The sequence below is a fragment of the Jaculus jaculus genome, chromosome 2 (genome assembly GCF_020740685.1).
Source record: "Jaculus jaculus isolate mJacJac1 chromosome 2, mJacJac1.mat.Y.cur, whole genome shotgun sequence".
Taxonomy (NCBI): domain Eukaryota; kingdom Metazoa; phylum Chordata; class Mammalia; order Rodentia; family Dipodidae; genus Jaculus; species Jaculus jaculus.
In genome coordinates this window covers 169,429,004-169,451,504 of record NC_059103.1, presented here as the reverse complement: position 1 = coordinate 169,451,504, position 22,501 = coordinate 169,429,004, and the positions used below count along the sequence as shown (strand labels likewise).

The 22,501-nt window shown below is 36.7% G+C and overlaps 1 protein-coding gene across 2 annotated transcripts in view; it reads left to right on the top strand.

Moving 5' to 3' along the window:
- The window catches only part of Stk3 (serine/threonine kinase 3), a 350,209-nt gene that overhangs the window by 104,109 nt on the left and 223,599 nt on the right, over nt 1-22,501 (top strand). For both annotated transcript variants that reach the window (XM_045144344.1, XM_045144343.1), the window contains one exon: nt 21-188. In XM_045144344.1, the coding sequence (XP_045000279.1) occupies nt 21-188 (168 nt within the window). The remainder of the gene's footprint in view (nt 1-20; nt 189-22,501) is intronic.

Below are 22,501 nucleotides of genomic sequence, written 5' to 3'. Positions count from 1 at the left end.
CCTGTGTAATGTTGTTGCAGGATACAATGGCAAAGCGCAATACTGTAATAGGAACTCCATTTTGGATGGCTCCTGAAGTAATTCAAGAAATAGGCTATAACTGTGTGGCTGACATCTGGTCCCTTGGCATTACTTCTATAGAAATGGCAGAAGGAAAGCCTCCTTATGCTGATATACATCCAATGAGGGTAAGAAAATTATGTTTTTCTAAAAATAGTGACTTTATGAGTATTAGTTTTGTAATGACAGTATAACCAAACACAAAATAAGTACTTGCAATTGAATTTAGATTCTGTGAAAAAATGTCTGCTAAAGGTAAGTAACTGTTAAGGCTGGAAGGTAGCTTAGTAGCATTAGACACTCCTATCTCTAGGGCTTGCTAGGTAGTTAGGGTAGCCAAATTGGTGAGCTCCAGACTCAGTGAGGGGAAGAACAATGGAGGAAGACACTTGATGTAGACCTGTGGTCTCCACATGCATTCACTCATGCACATATGTACCCCACATATGAACATGCATAAACATACATAATTATCTGAAAAAGAGTTGCAACTTAATTTCCCTGCACTCAATTGTGAGAAAAGAATGGAGGGCTGTGTTTCTCTCTACAATCACCGTTTTGTTTCATTCAAAAGATTACATGTAAAATTCTTATTTTTTTCTTTTTTAAGTTGAATAACCAAGAAATATTAGAGGTTTTAATACATAATGCATTCTTGTGTTCCCAACTCAAGGCTGTAATATGCAGTGATAAAATATACAGTTAAAAATATTATTAAGGCAAAAATAAAAGCAACATTTTCCTATATATTACTACAGTTAGCTTGAGTGACTCCACCTCAAGGAAACATACTTCCATTTTGAATCTTGTCATTTTGTATACACAATTATAAAATCACTCCAAGATTATTCATTATATCAGCATATCTTGGCATGCATTTGCACTTAAAAATTTTTTAAAAAAGTAATTAGAAACTTTGTTGAATGGCAAATCATGTGTTAATCCTATTCCCCTCCTCCCCAACCCCGTTCCACTGAGGGCCTTCTTCAGTGGGGTTATTCACCATGGTACTGTGGGTTATGAGTTGTGAGAGCAGCAGTCAGTGTCACTGTTGGGGGAGGCAATGACTCGATACTCCGTCACACCCAGTGGGTCTTACCGTCTTTCCAGCCCCTCTTCCACAGTGTTCCCTGAGCCTTGGTGGGTATGTTTTGAGTCTACTTTAGTGTTAAGCTCTCAGCAACTGTTTTGGGTGTCCTCAGTGTCTATTGTCATCTCCCTGGCACAGGTTGTCAGGCTTACTGTGAAATCAGCACTCATGCTTAACTTGCCAACTCCTCTGTGGTGTCACCTGGTCCCTAGCTGATGTGTGAGAGGTGGCTTATCTCATGACATGGAGTCAGCTATTTTTTCTTGTCATGTTGATGTATTTTGGTTCTCCCTGGTTTTCACTGCCTTCTATAAAAGAGAAAACATCCTCCAGTGGAGAGTGAGAACAGTATGGATTGAAGGGAATAGGCATAGTTAATTAAGAGAGATTTTGATGGGGGTAGCCTCTTTTTTAGCCAAAGGCTAGTGGGTGTTTCTCATTTGAGTCTATGGCCCTTGTCTCCATAGGATTCTGACTTGGATCTCAGTACCAGCTGAGTTCCTTCCCATTGAGCGGGTCTCTTATCCAATCATAGAGTCATTGATTACCTTCTAGGCAGAGTAGAGTTATTATGCAGATGTATGTGTACATCTTGTCTGGCTGGTTGATTTTGTCTCTACCAGGACCCTTTGCTTGTTCACAACATTTTTTCCCCCTAGCAGCTCATGCAGCACTTTCCAGCATCATGAGGCTTAGCTTTCAGCTAGCTGGCTTCCTTCCAAATTCCAGCTTGATTTCTCAGTGTTCTATGTCAGCATCTTATGGTGTCTTCAGCCATAGGCTCTTACCTTTTACCTCAGGAGGGTAATCAAGTGTTTTGACAGAAGCTTGCCATGTTTTGGAGCCCTCATAGGTCACTCTGACCAACAGCTCACTGTGGGATGTAGCCCATTCCTGTCACTTGGAGTTACTAGCTGGAACCATTGGTTTTAGAAATCCTTTTTTTTTTTTTTTTAGTAGAAGGTAGGGTTGATAATCTTTGTTTTTTTGGGTTCATTTTTTTTTTCTCATTGCAATTGGAAAAGTTTTAAGAAATAACTTCTTACCTTTTTAACCTATTTTTCAATTTCTTTCTGTGTTTTTTTCCTCCCTTCTTTTGGTTTGAGGCTGATCTTACAAAGCCCCAATTTCTATTAATGCTGTTTGCCTTTAAGAGAATTTGATGTATTTTAGTATATTGAAGAAATTTCTATATTCCTGTTTTAAAAACCATTGTATGCTTCTGTGAATTCTTTATTCAGGATAATCTTTGAATTTAAAGTATTATGTCCATGTTGAAACATGATTTTCTTTGTTTTAGGATTTATAATGATAAACTTTTTAGAGGTTTTTTTTTTTTTTTTTTTTGGTTTTGTTTTACAAGGTAGGGTCTCTCTCTAGCCCAGGCTGACCTGGAATTCACTATGTAGTCTCAAGTTGGCTTTGAACTCACAATGATCCTCTTACCTTTGCCTCCCAACTACTGGGATTAAAGGCATGCTCCACCATGCCTGGCTAGTTTTTAAATTTTCTGTGAATCTGTTCATCATAAATAATCCCATTTATCTTTGTAGACTTACTGCCCTCTAGTGGCTATAGTTACCTCAGAAAGGAGATAGGATTGAAGGGGGCAGAATGTGTGCATTTGTATTTGAAGAAAAATGATGTTAGGATGACTTGGAGATGTTTGTATAATAAATGGGTAGGAGGGCGAAGAGGATGAAATATTTTAAGATACTTGAAGAATAAATTAGATTTTATGTTTGATAATAAAATGCCATTGGATATTACATTATAATATAGATAGCTATTGAAAATATTTAACATTTACATGCCTTATTGATATATAAGATAGTTTATCCAGTAATGTAATTGCAATCAGGATGTGCCATCTTACTGTACATACAAATTCCTTTTTCTAACATTAAAATTTAAATATCAATTTATATGAAAATAACAAAAATAGCAAGGTCAGCATAAAAACAGGAAAATAAATTCTCATTTCTCTCTTATTAGTTGTCTGTGGTACTTTCAGTTAGGATGTTTGTAGAGTCATTCTCAAACCAGGTGATTTAAAGAACTGACTTAGAGTTAGAATTTAATATGGATTTCACAATATTAATATTTTGTTTTCTTTGTTATAAATCTTAATTTAAAAAAATTCAGACATACTATATTTGATCCTATACTAGTCTCTGTAGCAGAAATAGCAAAAAATTGTAGTATGTGGCCCTTGCTTCAGGAATCTTAAAAAAATTAAATATTTATTTACTTATTTATTTGAGAGAGAGAGGGAGAAAGAATGATAATGGGTCCACTGGGGATTTCTGTTGCTGCAAACAAATTCCAGATGCATTTGCTACTTTGTGAATCTGGCCTTATGTGGGTACTGGGAACTTGAATTTAGGCCACTAGGCTTTGCAAGCCAGTGCCTTTAACCACTGAGCTATCTCTCCAGCCCAGAATCTTAAGATATATCCAAGAGTTTAAATTCATAGTTTTGCAATAGTAAAATTACTTGAGATAGTATTCCTCTTAAAAAGTATATTGTGTGTATCACAAATTTCCTAGGATGCTTTGCTCATTTTTTTTTGCAATAATTTATTTGCTGCCAATTTTCATCCTAACTCAGATTTTACATACATATGTGCATACGTATATTCTATTTATCAATCTATCTGACTAGTTTGGTGGGGGTGAGTAAGATTTATATATATATTTTTTTCCTCATAATCTGTGTATAGGGCACTCTTGATTTATATGTATGGTTATTTGGATACTTCACACAGTATTATTACCATATATATTTCTCAACACACTATGGATTTAATGCTATTCAGATGATTTAACATTTCTTATGTTTGTGAGCTATTTTTATTACTTAAAAGTACTGAACTACAAGTGTTGGTAAGCTGTCAAGATCATGTAGAAGATAGTTTGCCAAAATTTGAATCCATGTGAAAGCTCAAATTTTATCATTGACAACAAGTACTGTTGTTTTTGAAATGAACATATTTACTTGGCTCATTTTGGAGAAAATATGTTTTACATACTTATGTCTGTTTTCTCTCAGATCCTAATAGGGTTGCTGTTTGGTTAGCTCGCAGCTCAGTGCTTGGGATACTCATTGCTTTTTGATTGGTATATGGGGAATTGTTTTAGGCATATTTCATATTTATCACAGAGGATCTTAAAAGAGTATTATAAAAAGTATTATAAAGTGAATATTTAATCTATATTGAAACAGTAAAATTCATGTAAGTAAAGTTTCATTAAAATTTGCACTAGTTGGGTAGGGATGGGGTAAGATAAAATAAAGTTTTCCATGCATAAGAGAATGATAACTACAGGCCCAGATGACTTGGCTGGTGTGGGATTGTTATGTTTTCAACTGTAGTTTGCCCTTTAGCAGGGTTAGTACCTGAGCAGTGAAGTGCATTATGACCTGGGCATTGAGGTCTGAGGTTTAATGACTGTTTTGGAAGGATGGGACTATACGGAATTTAAGGATGCTGTTGAGGTTTTGTCTGGAGAGAAAAGAATAAGGAAATTGAGAGATCACGAAGCTAGAAAAGGTCTCCACTCTTACTGCATAGCAGTCACATGAGGATCTTTAAACTTTCTGGTGCTTGCATCCTACCCTGAACCAATTATATCATAATCTCTATCTTTTCAGTGGTATTAGAGAACAGGTTAAAAATAAAGTATAGAAGTGTTGGTAGGATGTGAAAAATAATGATAAATATTGAACTTTTCTTGTCAATAAAAGATTTTTTTCAACAATGAAACTTTATGATAGAAATCTTATAATCTCAGTAGGTGGATTGGATGCAGTCTTTAAACAAAAATATTATTTGTTAATAAGATATAACTGCCAGTAGCATCACAAAGCTATGAACTCTTCTAATTGGTCTGTGTTTTTATGTAGACACTAAAGTAGAATCTTTTGCTTTTTGAAAAAAAATATTTTTATTATTTATGAGAAAGAGAGTGGGAGGGAGAGAAAAATAAGTGAATGAATATGAATGTGTGTGCCAGGGCCTCTTGCCACTGCAAGCGAACTCCAGATGCATGTACCCACCATTGGTTTTATGTGGGTACTGGGGAACCAAACCCAAGCCAAAAGGCTTTGCATGCAACTGCCTTTAACTACTGTGCCCCCTTTTTCTTTTTATCTCATGTTGATACAAATAGGAGTGGCTAGCAAAAATATGAGATCTATATATTATATAATCTCAGCATAATAGTTATTAATTTAAAATATGAGTCCTATACACATTTTTGTTAAAATTTTTTTATTCAATTTTTATTCATTTGAGAGAGAGAGAAAGAAGGAGGGAGGGAGGGAGGGAGGGAAGGAGGGAGGGAGAGAGAGAGAGAGAGAGAGAGAGAGAGAGAGAGAGAGAGAGAAAGAGAGAGAGAGAGGAAGAAAAGACAGAGAGAATGGGCACACCAGGGCCTCCAGCCACTGCAAACAAACTCCAGATGCATGCACCCCCTTGTGCATCTGGCTAACATGGGTCCTGGGGAATCGTGCCTCAAACCAGGGTCCTTGGGCTTCACAGGCAAACACTTAACCGCTAAGGTGTCTCTCCAGCCCAAGTCCTATACAAGTTTAAGAGTGGCATGAAAAAGATTTAAATTTTTCATGTTTTTTTCCTCGTCATCTTTTTTGGGGTGGGTAGAAAAGCAGAATGGTGAGATAATAGTAATGTACAAAATTATCACAAGTGGATGAAGATGTGGCTTACAGAAAGACCTCCATATCAGAGAAACAAAGAATGCCAGTTCTTTCAATGTAAATAAAAGTGTTATATAATTTCCTGTATATAATTGGCTATCTACAACAGGAGACAAAGTAAAGATGTGGTGGGTCAGCTTTACTGTAGTCTGAATCCAAGGGAGTGTTCAGTAGTCCTGATATTGCCTGCTTGGGTAATACTAATTAGCTTTTCTAAAATTCTGCCTCTCTGGCTCTTTCTGTATCCCTACCCACTAGCTGCATTATAATACAATACAATTTTATATGTATATGTATACACAGCACTCCAGAACAGTGGGATTACATTTCAGACAGAATGATTCTCTAGTCATTTTTATTAGACACATCACACACTGTGCTTTTACCATGCTCAGATTCCAGGCTTAAAGCCCATTTATGTTTAGGGCATCCTTAATTAGGGACAAAAAATGTGATGTTTGGAGGATAGTATCCCAAAGCACTCCTGTCCAGTACTATAACTCTTAGATTCTTTCTGCTCTTTCTCATGTTCCATGAACTTTGGAAGGCATTCTAGAGATGTCTCATTTAGTGCTGAGAACAGTCACTTATTTTCTGCATTTTGATGAGGTTTGAGTCTCCCCAGTAATCATCAGCAACTGCAAAAAGAAGCTCCTCTGACCAAAGGTGAGAGCAGCATCAATAAATGAACATAAATGTAAGTATTTAGAGGATGATTTTATGAGTACAGCATACCCATTTAGTCAGACAAAAGTAGTAGCTCCTCAACCTCCACCCTGGGCTACGTGCTTCTTAGCCATAGACCTTGACTAGGTTTTCAGTTCCAGGCATGGATTTTCTCCTATTTCAGCAGGTCTCAGACCCAATTAAAACAGCAGTTTGCCCCTGTAATAGTCATGTCTCTATTGTATCAGCAGGATCATCTTACCTGACTGCTTGGTTGGGTTGTGTAGCAAGCATTGTCTATTATTGGGTCAGATTATTGATGACTTTTCTCCTCTAGCATCCTGTGCAACACTTTCTAGAACTGTCATAGCTTGCCAACAGGGAGATTTCCAGTTCAGTGTGATTACTTAGTGCCCTGTATTTGACACCTGTACTGTCTCCAGCAACAGAGTCTTAGAGTCTTACCATATAGTTTTGGTAAACATCTAAGAGTGTTGGAATACCCTGTTTGTTTGGGGAACATAAGGGAGGCCCCTGATGAACAATTCATTGGGAGGGATACCATCCCTGGTATTGGGGTTTTCCTGCAACAACCTATGGCTTCAGAGAGCAGCATTGTCTACCTTCATAGGGAATTTTTTGCCCGGACTCTTGTGTTTAAATTTGTTTTAGTATTTAAAGTTTACTTTCTTTTTTTTTTTTAATTAGTTATGTATATAGTGTGTATAAAGCCATGTTGGTACCAGCATTAGCCTTCTCCCTGTCCTTCCCCTCCTCCAAAGGGACCCTCCTCATTGGGGAATGTGGGTCATGCATTGTGGGGTAGCCATCAGTTATGGGGAAGAGGCAACATCTCTGTGCATAATGTCCCACCTTATGGCTTTAACAATCTTTCTGCCCCCACTTCTGTGAATTTCCCTGGGCCGTGTTGGGTTTGTTTTAGGTCTACTCCAGTGATGAGGTCTTCCTAGGAGCCTTTGTGTCTCTGAATCTCTGGTTTGGTAGGAGTTGAGTGTTCTCTGTGTCTATCTTATTAACCCCTGTGCTGGTACCAGGTTCGCCATAAAAGCAAGCACTCTTGCTCATTTCCCCAGTTACTCAATGGTTTTAGCTGGGGCCCTGTTGAGGTGCAATGGGCTGATTGATTCTCTCCTCCGGATCCTTCTGGCACTAGATAAGCTAACTGTCTGGAGACTGACTCTCTTCCAGATTCAAGCCAGGTCACTCCTTGTTCTGTACCAATACCATATTGGTCTAAGTCCTGGGTTTTTTCTTCTTGCCATTCTTTTTAAATTTTTTTTTGTTTATTTTTATTTTATTTATTTATTTGAGAGAAACAGACAGAGAAAGGGGCAGATATGTAGAGAGAGAGAATGGGTGCACCAGGGCCTCCAACCACTGCAAACGAACTCCAGACATATGTGCCCCCTTGTACATCTGGCTAACATGGGTCCTGGGGAATCAAGTCTCCAACAGGGGTCCCTAGGCTTCACAGGCAAGTGCTTAACCGCTAAGCCATCTCTCCAGCCCAGCTTCTTGTCATTCTTAAAAAATATTTATTTATTTGAGAAAATAGAATTTATTTGAAGGGGGGGAAGAATAGGTGCTCAAGGGCCTCCAGCCACTGCAAATGAACTCTACATGCATGTGCCCCCTTGTGCATCTGGCTAACGTGTGTCCTAGGGAACTGAACCTGAGTCCTTTGGCTTTGCAGGCAAATGCCTTAACCACTAAGCCATTCCTCCAGCCCTCTTCTTGTCATTTTGATGAGTTTTGGGACTCCATGGTATTTGTTGCCACGTATAAGAAGATGGTTCTCTAACCAAAAGTGAAATCAGGATTAAGCCAAAGGCTTAAACATACACTTAGCAGACTGTTTGCTGGGCATAATGTCTTTGGTTAGCTGAAGGATGGTGGTAGCTTCCCTTTGGGGCCTATGGCCTTATGTTATAGGTTTTGACTCTATTTTCAGTACCAGGCATGAACTCCATCTCTCTGAGCAGGGCCTCTTGTCTAGTCAGAGAACAATTGATTATACCCATAACTTATGCGCTACTATGGCAAATGGGTGCATCTAATTTTTTTGGTTGATTTTGTAGCTTTCAGGATCCACTGCTTGTTCAAATGTAGATGACTTTTCTCCCACAGAGCCTTCCAGCACCATGACAGATATCCAGCAAGGAAATGGCTTCCATCTCAGTTTCTTCCTTTTTTTAAAAAAAAAATTTTAATTTTTTAAAATTAGTTTTGCACTCAGTGAATACAGTCAAGTTGGTCCCATTGATTGCCTCCTCCTTGACCACTCACCTTTGCAGGGACCCTCCTTGTTGTGGAATATAGGTCATGCATTGTGGCGTTAGCCATCAGTTAAGGGTAGGAGGCAATGTCTCTGGTGTCATATCCAACTGTCACTGCAGCCTGCATACCACCTATTTTTTAAGAAAAAACCCTCCTCTCAATTTTTTTTAAACATGGGAAATTTTTTTTGATGATGGTGTGATGGTTTGAAAACAGTGTTATCTTTCTTTCCTAAAGAACCTTTCCCTTAGCCTTATTCTACTTTTAATGTGGCCACTTTCCATTTCCTGACAACCATAATATTCTAATAGGTGGAATGAACATTCCATTGTATATGCAGGACAGAAATAAACAAGGAAAATAAAAATTAAAAGTAGAATTGCTATATCATATGATAATTATGTTTAATTTTTTTGAGTGACCTTCAAATTATTTTCCATAGCAGCTATAGTCCCATTCCCAATTTATAAGTATTTCACATTTTCCACAACATTGTTAAGACTCTTTATTTTGTATATTTCTTTGAATATGTCTATTTAATGGGTGTAAAGTGCTATCATATAATATGTTTGATATGCATTGCTCATGTTGAACATGTTTTCATGTGCTTATTGTTTGTATCTTCTTCCAAAATATATCTGTTTGAATCATTTAAGTTTCCTCCCTCCCTACCCTACCTCCTTAGCCTCTTTTTAAATGGGATAATTTTTTAATTTTAATTTTTATTTTTGTGTGTGTGTTACATGCTGTGGGTGTGTATGGGGTGTATGCATGACTATGTGCTGCTATGGTGCCAGTTTATATGCCAGTGAATTAATTGTCTGCCAAGCAGAGCATTGCTTATGTGTAATCATGTCAGTGTACTTTATGCAGTAGATGTGTTCTGAGGAAGTCGTATAAATATTCAGCAGTTGTAGATATTTTAAATGAATCCTTTCTTAATGAGAATAGTGCACAGCTTAATCCCAGCACTTGAGAGGCAGAGGTAGGAGGATAGTCGTGCGTTCGAGGCCACTCTGAGACTACATAGTGAATTCCAGGTCAGCCTGAGCTACAGTGCTAGAGTGAAAGAGTGAAACCCTACCTTGAAAAACAAACAAAAAAAAACAAACAAAAAAGTGAGGCTGGTTTTATACATGTGATTGTACACATAGCCATTAGAACTACTGGCTTAACATGGAATATGAAACCAAAGGAAGAATTCCCATATGGGCAAACATGGAGATAACCCTGTGGGAACATTTCTATTATCTCAATTACCTTGTTATTCCTTGGTAGTTTATTTACAGCCAGCTCATTAATTCTCTACACTTTGTTGTTTTTTAATCCAAAAGACTGGAACAGAAATTAACAAACTTCATCATAGGGCTTTTGCTCATTCTTGTCCTTAACTCTAGTAACATCTAATTCACTTATATTTTACTATTAGGAGGTTCTAAATAACTTTGAGAGTTAGGGGTTAGATCCATGGTACATGCCATATATGGAAGACTATTAGGCAGAGAAGGAAACTCAGAACCCTGTGTCCATTTCCAAGCTTGGCCAGGCACAGCAGGAGTAAATAATAAAAGTAGAAAGTACCTCAGGACAATGAGGCCCGACTGAAACTGCCTTACCTTTACCTGTCCTTGAGAGCAGCGGTCCAGGAGAATCAGGCGGTATGTGGCCTCCTGCAGCAGGGCTTTCTTAGTGGACTCATATGTCCGGTTAGTGTCTCTTGCTATAGCACATAGTAGTTCAAGAGAGCCTTTTTAGTAAGACTACAAATCTGTATGAAATTCTGAAACCAAGAAGAGAAACTGTAACTGGGACATTAAAGTTAGAACTTTAAAGGATGTTTGGAAATTCTGATTTCAGAAATGAAGAAACAAGACAAACAATGTAAAAGGCCAGATGAGTTTTCTCCACCTCAAATTTTCTATTATTTCTACAATGGATTGCTTGTATGCACATTTAAGCACACTAAGTTTATTCTGCTCAAAATCCAGAAGCTTGGTTCTGTTCTGGTCCCATAGTCAACAAAAGGCTGCATGTGGTAGGTACATTTCTCAGAACTCAGGATACAGAGGCAGGAGGATCTACATAGCAAGACCCTGTCTTTACAAACCCTAGGAAGAAGGGGCTGAGTGGGAAGGTAATGGGAAGCAGATATGATTAAAATGCATTACATACATGTAAAAAAGGAAATGCGGTTGATCTCTGGAACTTGTGTCAATTTTGAATTTTCAGTCATTTATATTCTAACTTATTCTAATTAAGTATCATCTTTGTAACTGAAAAAAAGCTCTAGAAATGGGAAGGAATGGTAGTAAACATTGTATTTAGTACCACTGAGTTGTATATTTTAACATGGCTGGTTCTATATGTGATTTGTTTTTTATTTTTTACCACATTAAAAACTTTAATGAAAGGTGGAAAATGATTTAACTTGCAATGTGAAAATACTGTATTGTAAACTGTGTTTCTGTACGGATACGTGGCTGGGAGAAAAAAGTTTTCATCTCAGAAATCAGCCAGTACTCTTCTTTGGTCTATGCCTCTTAACATTCAGTACATGCTCCATTACCACCCCCAGACTTGGCCTCCTCAGACTCTTTTCTATCCCCACATTTCCTTACGTCCCTTCTATTGAGAATCATGGGTTTTATTCTTTAAAGGCTCAGTATATAGTGAAATTTCATTCATCCATCTAATCATTCTGTTGAAGTCCATTCTCTAAATATTTATATACATAATATGTACTGAGTCCTTGGGTGTAGGATGTAGTCTTCTAATCTGGAATTTACAACAGCAAAGATAATAAATGAATGCAGTCTAGTTACAAATGTAAGAAAAAAAAACTTATCAGCTATGTAAATGTATATATTCTTACAGTGGGGCATACTATTTTTACCAGTAACATAAAAATTTAATTAGTATTGAGCAGATAGGCATTGGATCATCTCACATCATCACAATAAAATACTTTGAGAGATAGATCATTTTTATGTAATTCTTATAATGTTGAATTATAATAAATGCTTTTAATTGTCACTGTTCAATCTATTGTGATTTATTTATAAGTTAAACTTTCTCATAGCTATCTACATGTAATATGTGTAAGGATTGACACAGTTTAGCATCTACTGTGAGTCTTGGAATGTTTCGCTTGTGGATAAAGGGGGGCTTACATATATGCAATAATTTGCTTTTTCTCTTTAAACTTATCTTCATCTTCTACAATCCATCTCTTTTAGGATTTTGATGTGGAAAAAAATTGATGTGGAATATGGAGAAATGCAATATTTCTTTGTACTTGTTTGGGAAAGTTTCAAAGAGACAATTTAGTTGATTTGTTAATGATTTCAGCATTCTATTTATATTTTAGAGACTTAAAAAATTTTCATCTATAGTATAAATTATATTTCACACTATAATGCTTTATGTACATGACTGTATATGCATAGATGTACATAAAGCAGTACTTAAAATATCCTGATATCTAATTCATAATAATATTTTCTTCTATTCTGTCTCATTTTTTTCTTTAAAGAATGAGTGTTTGGTGGGTGGGGAAAGTTGCTCAGTAGATAAGGCCACACAAGTATGAAAATCGTTAGATCTTACATAAAACTAGGTGCTGTGATGGTTTTCTTTCAGTGTGTAACAAGATGGGAGTTGGAGAGAGGAAAATTTCCCAGAAGCCAGTGGACCACCTAGCCTGGTGAATAGAATGGTGAAAAGTGGGACATACTGCCCCAAATGAGGTAGAAGCTGAGGACCAAAAAGTTGTCCTTAGACCTCTACATGCACGCCTTGCATGTGCATGCCACCATAGTCATACACATGAAAAAACACTTATACACGTAACATACCACACCACACCACACCAACAAAATAAAAAGTAGTGAGTAGTCCAAATTCATTGAATTGTTTTTATGACCCAGTACTGATTGTAACTTGAATTTTCAGAGCAAGAATCACTGAACCAAGTTTTAGAAACCTGAATCTTTACAGTAGCACAACATTGTTTCAGTAGAGTAGTGATATGGCCTGGTGTTTAGAAAGTTTTGAGTCCTGTATCAGTTTTATTGTCTATAAATTAGTTGCAATGTCTTGTCTTCTGTCCATTTCATATAATTGTTAGGTGAAGTTCAATGATTTCATTTATTTATTTGCTGGGAGAGAAAAAGAGGAAGAAAATATGGGCATGCCCCTCACTCTTGCTACTACAAATGAACTCCAGATGCATACGTCACTTCATGCATCTTGCTTCATGTGGGAATTGAACCTGGGCTGTCAGACTTTGCAAGCAAGAGTCTAACCATTGGGCCATCTGCCTAGCCCTTAGTTGAAGTTCAAATGAGATATCTGAGCAGTGAATATAAAATGCTAAAGAATCTTGGAATAATAGGTAGTATTAAGAAATTACTTTTCAGCTCTCATATTGAGAGTATAAATTATTCAAGTTCTTATAGATATGTTTAATAATATTTACCATTCTTTCTTAAGGAACTTCTGAGTTTGGGAAAGAACAAATATTTGTTTGTCATCATTTGTTCTTATTGTGTTTGTCTGATAGGTCAGTGGAGGAATTGGGACCTTCCTTACACAGTACCCAAAGGCATCACTGTACTTAGATGACTTTTACAGTCTCTACTGGAAATAATAAGGAAATAATGATACATGAGCTCAGAGTTATATTTTTTCTTTTTTGGATGTAAAAAATGTTTCTTTGGTTAGCTTTTCATTTTTACCTGTGATTGAAACCAAGCATGATTCATATTGGGCAGAATGAAATTTTTGTGGGGCAGACAATTCTTTGAGTGTATATATTTGTGTTTGTGTATAGATGTGTACATCCAGTATGTGCACATGTAGAGGCCAGGGAGAACTTTGGGTCCCTTCTTCCATTGCTTATTTGTATATTTCCTTGGGACAGAGTCTCTTCCTCAACCTTGAGCTGCTCAGTGAGCCTCAGCAATTCTCCAGTCTCTGTCCACCACTGGACTATGATTATAGACATGTGTGGTCATGCCCAGCTTAAAAAAAAATTGACAGACACACAGACACAGACACACAGACACAGACACACAGACACACAGACACACACACACACACACACACACACACACACACACACATTTATTAAATAGAAACTTTGTGTGGATGCCCAGTTTTGTTTTGTTTTTTTTTTTAAAGAGCAGTCAGTTCTATCCTAGCCTTTATTTATTTATTTGCAAGGAGTCAGAGAGAAAGTGGGGGGGGGGGGAAGAGAGAGAAGAGAGGCAGACAGAGAATGGGTATGCCAAGGCCTCTAGCCACTGCAAATGAATTCCAGATGCATGTGTCCCTTGAGAGAAGAGAGGCAGACAGAAAGTAAATGGGTATGCCAGGGTCTCTAGCCACTGCAAACGAATTCCAGGTGCATGTGCCCTTGTGCATCTGGCTTACATAGGTCCTGGAGAATAGAACCTGGGTCCTTTGGCTTCACAGGCAAATGCCTTAACTGCTAAGCCATTTCTCCAGCCCACATGCCCAGTTTATTATGTGGATGTTGGGAACTCAAACTCTGGTAGTCTCAGGCCCTTGTGCTTTAGTGGCAAAGGTTCTTACCTGCTGAGCCATTACTGACACTTTTTAACTTAAAGTATATTGTCATTTTTTAAAATCTGATATAAGTTTTAAATACAAATATATTTTGTATTTGTGCCTAATTGAACCAGCAAAGTGACTTATGCACAATATTTCAAATTCTTTAAAGATTTATGTATGTATGTATGTATGTATGTATGTATGTATGTATGTATGTGAGAGTGACAGAGAGAGAAAGAGGCACATAGAGAGTGAGAGAGAGAATGGGCGTGCCAGGGCTTCCAGCCACTGCAAACGAACTCCAGACGTGTGCCCCCCCTGTGCATCTGGCTAATGTGGGTCCTGGGGAATCGAGCCTCGAACCAGAGTCCTTAGACTTCACAGGCAAGCGCTTAACCGCTGTGCCATCTCTCCAGCCCTCAAATTTTTTAAAAATGAGAACTCGATTCTCTTTTCATTCTCAAGTATACTTCTGTTATGTTAAGATTGAAACCTGGTGAGCTCAGATTCCTCTTTCTTACAATAATAAATGTTGTACTTATAACTTACATGAAGAGCCAGTAAAATAAAGTCAAAACGATAGCAAATGCTAATAAACTACAACTTGAAAGGTCTATCTTTCCTTGTAGCTTGCCGTTTAGCTTTTTATTTAACATAATTTATTTATTTAAAATTTAAATTTTAAATTGACATAATTCATGCTGTTTATTTTATGTTTCTCAAGTACTTTAGATCCTGTTTCCTTAATAAAGGAGATCATAAAAAAGACTAGTGAGCACTCTACTCTGCTCAGAATAGCTTTGGTTTGTTAGTGGATTATTGTTACTGAAGACATACTTAAATGCAATTGTGTGAGGTTATTACATTGATCATTTTGGGTTTCATTTTGTTTTCAATTAGTTAAAATAACTGTGTAGATAGAGACTTAAGCAAGCAGTTGTTTCAGAACCCATAATAGATGGGTGTGTCATTTGGGAGATTGGGATATATGTTGACAGCAGGAGTTGACTCTGTAATTTTACATGAATAGCACTTGAAAACCATATTTTTGGAACAAATTCAATGTTTCTGTAAGTTTGACTTTTGAAATTACACCTGGATACTAAAAAGATGAACACAGAAGAGACATAAAATAAATATATATTATAATTAACTTTCCACAGAAAAATTCTTTAGCTGTCGTAGAGAACTGTATGTATTAATAATAGATTAAGTATTTGATTATGGTAATTTAGATTGTGTATGGTGGTACCTAGTTTTAAGTATAACTTTTACATGAATAGAGCCATCTTCACTACATATGGGATCATTTAAATAGTGTAATTACACAAAGTTGTGCTATGCAATGAAAGGTAAGGAATAAATGATCAGTGGTGACTTTGTAAGCATTACAGTAAGTGACATATAAACTGAAGGTCACCCTTTTAATTGCAAGGCTTGTGAATCTCTTAAATTCTGTAATCACATGAATGATATCAAAGGAAGAAGTAATTTAACATAACAATTGTGGCTTATGCTGAACATATGTTCTTGTTAATAAGTTGCATTATGATCTTTAAGGACTTGTATGTAGTTAGTACATTTTGGTTCATTTGATACCCACAGTTTTTCTTAATTTTTATTAGTGAGTTGTTACAGTGGTTAACAAGAAATACACAGATTTAAGTTCCAATAGTTTTCCCAGGGTTATACGATCTAACTTCACAAGCTTCTTGAACATATGTAGATGCTTTTCTATTTTGCTTTAGTTATGACATACAATTGATATAGGCAAGCATGAAAGCTTGGGCAAATTTTCCTTGCTTTTTCTGGATCTTGCTCAGGTTCTGTGGTATTTATGTAAAGCACAATTCTGTTACTTGGGAATGCATGTTGAAATTATCATGTGCTCTGTTTTGCTGTAGGCCCATTGGCATTGCCACAAAGGTAATGCACTGCCAGTAGGCCATTTCCTTGTCGGCTGCATTTACAATTTAATAGAAATATTACATGACTTTTTAAACAAGTGTTTTGGCAGGGAGGAAATGGCAGATTCCATACAAACAAGCATAGCTTCCTTTTCTTAACCACACTCTAGCTACTCAAGAAATTGTAGTTGGTTTCATGTTTGGGGGCTTAGGGGTAGAATGGGAAGTCAGTTTGAAACAAGAATGACATTGATATTTACTATAAAATAGTTATGTAGTTTTGCTGCTGGATTTTATTACTATTTAGTTTCAATGAGTGGCAACCAATATATTTCTGTATTACAACAGAGATTATTTTAATGCAGTTTAGCTAAGAATAACTGGGTTTTGATTGGTTCAAAAGGTCAGGACTACAGATAGATCCTAAGATGGTATCATTGCTTTTTATGATTTTGTTTCTTGTACTTCTGGCTTTGCTGTGTAATTGAGCCTTTGTGACTTTTGCCTAAGCATTACTTCTTTTATATCAACTATGATTTTTGTCTTGAAGATAAATGGCCTTGGGGGCTAGAGTGTATAGATGAAAAAATTTGATAGATTTATTCACAAGACATGAAACATCATGAAATTTTGGTTACATCTTTTGGTCAGTTTGTTTTTGTTCTCATTTATTTCAAAACATGAAAGGTCAGTTTATAATATTTTGATTTGAAAGTCATTCCATATTAGTCTACTCTTCCTTTGCCTAGTTCTCTCTTAAGTCATTTTAAACTCTGCACTTTTAATTGCAAAGTATTTATATTTTTTTGGAAATGATCTTCAGTGAGGAAAATGTACTTTGCTTGTTAACTTCTTCTGTGTCTGCATCTACCTTCTAGTATAGATCCTTACTTTTTCTTCTATAAGGAAAGAGGGCAATTAATACTTAGTCCTTTTTTCTTTTCTTAGTGCCTCTGGATTCTTTGCCAATTTACCTGGCAGCTGTGGCAAGTTATGTTGTGGTGTGGTAGAGACTGGCATTGGGTGTGCTCTCAGAGCCATCATAGCATTGGCTTTGTTATTTTCCATGTTTCAGTTTGTTGGTAATGGACATATGGACATCATATGTTCCACAGAGTACTGTATGAAGCCAATTTGAACTGTTTCCATTTGCCTCAAGTCCAATCATGATATTTATTTTTCCATGGCACTTACCCAGATTATCCATACCTCCTGCTTAGCTTGTGTCACTGCTACCATGGACTGTATTTCTTCTGATTACTTCCATTTTTTCACAGTATCTAATTGCCTTCTCCCCTTAGTTCTCTTTGCATTACATTGATTGATGTTTATAAAATAGCCCCAAATCTTTTAGATAACATATTCAGGTGCATAGTAGTATGATGTCAACTAGTTTTTGTTTATACATAAGGGAAGGCTTATATTCGGTTCTCCTAAGCTAGAAATGAATATTCTAGTGAAAAAGTTGTAAGAGTAACAGCATGGTTTTAGACATTATTGCCAACTTTTTAGTATCAACTCTAACATCAATGTGACATCAGAGTCCCATTGATATATCAAATCATGTTACAATTCTCTTCTTAGAGCTTGAAGTTTGTATCGAGCTTGAGAAGATGTGGATATACTATTTTTTACCATAATGGTTTTTTAGTTCTCTAGCTTTATGTAAAGTAATATTAATATTAGTACTGCTTTTTGTTGTGTTCATTAAGAACAAAAAAAATTTTGTCAATTTTATGACATTCAGTGACTATTATTTTTAAGCTTGTGGATTAATTGGCATGTGTTTATTCGTTGAGTTGATATTTTCTGAGTACTGCTGTATGCTTGGGACTATTGTAAATGCTAAAAGAAAAATGAAAAAAACTTTTGTACTATTGAAGGAGATAGAGAATATAGAAAGACTAAATATGATAGCACTTGCTCATTCAGTAGTAATAAGTACTGTATAAGAATAAATATAAGGACAAAGGAAGGGAATGACTAAGGAAATCATAAGGGTAGAATATTTGCTGTATTGTGCTGGATTGCTCATGTTAAAGGTGACAGACACTTCAATAAAAAGCCCGAGGGTGAGGAGATCTGGGATAAAATACGTAAGGTAGTGGTAAGTCATTTCGTGTTCAGTGGTGCTGAAATAGGAGTGTACTGGGGACTACTAGTTCGAATCACAGAGCCTTGAAGGTTACATATCAGTGCTTAGCTTCTATTCTGAATGAGCAGACAAGGCATTAAGGATTTCTGAGTGAGTAGGGAGGCCCATGTGGATAGCCTGAAGGGTGTGAGGGTACAATCATGTAAATTAGTGAGAAGAGTTTTGCATGCACGAAGCAAGAGATGATGCTTAGTTGGATAAGAGTGGTAATAACAGTGAAATAGCAAATAGTTGGAGTCTGATATATTTAAAGTGGATTTATAGGATATATTGATGAATCAAGTACAAGAGAACACTGATGATACTGAAATGTCACACCACATTGCTTTGGAAAATGATCATTTTCTACTCAAAATATATGAAAAGGCAGCACATAGAGTTTTTTCTTCCAGGAAACCCAACTATACATCTGTAGTAAAAAGGAAGGAAAGGAAGAAAGCAAAGCATGTAGAAGAAAATCAGCATTGCTTGTGTGGTACCACAAAGAGATTCAGTGTTAAATTTGCATGTTTGCTGTTGTTTTTTTCTTTGTTTATCTGTCATGAGAATATGCTGGGTTTTTTCTTTTAGCCAAAATTGGGGTTATGAGGTTATATTGTTTTCTCATTTTCTTGTCTCATCTAACAGCATATCTTGACCAGTATCTTTTTTCCCCCAATTTTTTTGGCCAGTATCTGTTAAAAATATTTTATTTATTTATGAGAGAGAGGAAGAGAGAATATGAATGAATGAGAATAAGCAGGCTATGGTCTCTTATCACTGCAAACAAACTTCAGACACATGTGCTACTTTGTAGGTCTGACTTTACGTAGATACTGGGAATTGAACTTGAGCTGGCAGGTTTTTCAAACAAGTGTTTTTTTTTTTTTTTTTTTTTTAAATCACTGAGCCATCTCTTCTGCCCCCTAATATCTTTAAAGCTTTGACTCTTAAAATATTTTTAATCCAGATGTGGTGATGAATGCTGTAATCCCAGCTTTAGGGAGGTTGAGGTAGGACGCTGGCAAGGTCAAGGCCATCTTGGGTTACGTAGCAAGACTATGAAAATAAACACACAAACAATTTTTTAAATAAAATTTTTGGATTGCTTAAATCAAGAATTTTCATATGTAGTCTGCATTTATGATAAAGCTTTAAGATGAGTACTTTCCTTAAGGCAAAGGAGAGCAACATGGGTGAGGAATCTGTTTCTAATCTTTTCTGCCTAAAGAATACAAACATGTCCTTGGTTTTAACATTTCATACTTCTGTTAGCCATTAATTATGAGAAGTTATACTTTTAGGAAGGTAAATATTCTGGTAACTATTATTTTATTAATTATGCACCTTACTGTATGAACATATCACTTGTTGGTCATATTTCCGTTTGGTTATAGTCACATCCCTTCCCTCTGCCCCCATTCCACTGAAGGCCCTCCTCAGTGGGGCTATTGGTATTTACTGTGAGGTCATGAATATATCTTTGGTCTCTGTGGTGGGAGGACAGTGTCTTAGAGTATTTCTTCCCACCATATGGCTCTTAAAATCTTTCCACTCCCTCTATCCCAATGTTCCCTTGGCAGTAGTGTGTTATAATTCCCCCTTAGTGTAAAACTTTCTGCAACCTCTGAATTTCTGCTTTGATGAGTTTTGAGTGTTCTCAGTGTCTGTCACCATCTTCCTGGAGCAGATTGTCAGACCAGCAATGAGAGCAGCACTCATGTTTAAATCTCTACTTCCTCTGTAATGTCTCCTGAGCCTTGTCTGATGTGATAGAGGTGACTTGTCTCACATTAGGCACTCAGCTAACTTGATGGATATTCACTGCTATCTGTTAAAAAAAAAGATTCTCTGACCAAGAGTGAGATGGATGAAAGGGGATAAACATAGTCACTTAAGAGACTTTTTGATGAGTATACCCACTCTTCTCAGCCAAAGAACAGTAGGGGCTTCTTTGTGCAGTCTGAGTTTTTTTCTGTGGGATTCTGACTTGATTCTCGGTACCAGGTGTCAATTCTCTCCCACTGAGTGAGCCTCATCCAATCAGAGAGCCATTGATGACTTGCTAAGGCTGTATGCCATTATTGCACAGGTGTGTACATCTTTCCTTGCTGGTTGATTTCGTAGCTTGCAGGATTCCCTGCTTGTTCTTGATATTGCTGGTTGTTGTCCCTGAGCTGCTTGCATTGCGCTTTCTAGCAAGGAGAGCAAGCCTGCAGGGAGCTAGCTTCTAAGTTCCATGTCCCAGGTGCACAGCCTGTGGTGTCCTCAGCAATAGGGTTTTACCACTTAGCTGTGATGGGTAACCAAGAGTTTTGGCAATAGCCTGCATTGTTTTGGGGACTTCATAAGTCTCCTGGGCCAACAGCTTGCTGTCAGGTATAATTCAGTTCTGGCACTGGGAATTACAAGTCAACAAGCACCCTTGGTTTTAGGATTAGGCTTTCTGCACCCTCTCCAGGGTCCTTCAGCCCAGGTGATTCCCCTTCCCTCTTATTAAGGGTTATACCTTTTAGTTTTCTATCCAGTAGGAAGATTTCTGTGGTATCCATTCATGCCACCACTAGTTTTGTGTAATTTCTCTCCTTGTCCCTGTTCCCACAGACCCTTCCATCTCCTGTATTCTGTCCTTCAACTTGCCTGTCAAGTATTACTTCCTCTCATCCCTTCCTATTGCCACTTTCTCCTAGCCTCATTCTAGTTCCATGCCAATATTCCTGATGCTCACTGCCAGTTACAGTCAACTCAAGTTATTCCAAGTTAGGAACCACATTTGAGAGAGAGAACATGCAGTGTTTATCTTCCTGAGCCTGTGTGACTTCATTTAGTATGACTTTTCTTCAAGTCTATCCATTTTCCTGCAAATTATTTTATTTTTCTTTACTGTTGCATAAATTCCATATGTCTATGTACCATATCTTTATTATCAGTTCATCGGATAACTTTTTGGTTAAAACATATTAATTCTGTATGAATTTTCTTTTTTCTTTTTTCTCCACAAATATTTCAATGTAGAATTTTAAGGTTATTAGAGGGAATTACTTTTTAGTTTTGAGAAACATATTTATGTTGCAATTTATACATTGAGTATATACTTTGTATCAGTAAGCAGTCTTAACCAGCTGAATGATTTCTTCAAGCCTAAATAATTAACCATATCAGAAAACATGCAATCAATAATGAACAGATTGTTAGATACTTCCTTCTCACAGTACAGTCATTTTAAGAAAGAAAACATTCTGAATGTTTTCTTATTTAAAGTGTATTTAACCTGCCAAAAAATACAAATGTGGTTTTCTTAACCTTGAACACTGATACACACACACACACACACACACACACACACACACACACACACGTGTGGTAGGGAAACATTCCACTACTGCCAACTATTTTGTTACTGGAGTGAGTGAGATTCTTTTCTTGATACCTGTGTATTTCCTACTTTTCTTTCTAATGATGTATGTTTATAAAACATTTTTCAAAGTGTCAAGAAGAAAGTGTTCAGAAGTTCCTAGAAGACAGAAAAAAATGAAAGGAATGACATAACAGTTACCCATACTTGGAGATTTGTGGTAAGATAAAAGAGAAGCCAGAAAGGGAAGAATTAGGAGAATGTGGTGTTTGAGACAAAGAAGATAAAAGTTTCAAGGAGTATATAAAAGATGATCATTTACTGTTCAACCTCTTGTTTTTCTTTTCTTTTTCTTGGGATCATATGAATAGATTATTAGATTGTAGGTTATCATATATTACTAGCAGTTCATTCAAGTGCTGGGTAGAAACTGATTCCTGAGGGACCAAGAAATGAATGGCAGGAGTGGAATGAGGAGCTAGAGAGGATTTTAATAGGATGAAGAAACTTAATCTGATTTTAGAAAAAGATGAAGGACCCCCCAAGAAGACTGAAGATAACATCTTTGGACCAATAATGAAACAAGGCCCTAGTCAAGCAAGAGGTAATGTGACTCAAGGCCATAGTAAAGGGCAGTGATCAGCCATGAAATAGGAAGATGCAAAATGCATTATGTTTATAAAATGCTCATATGGGC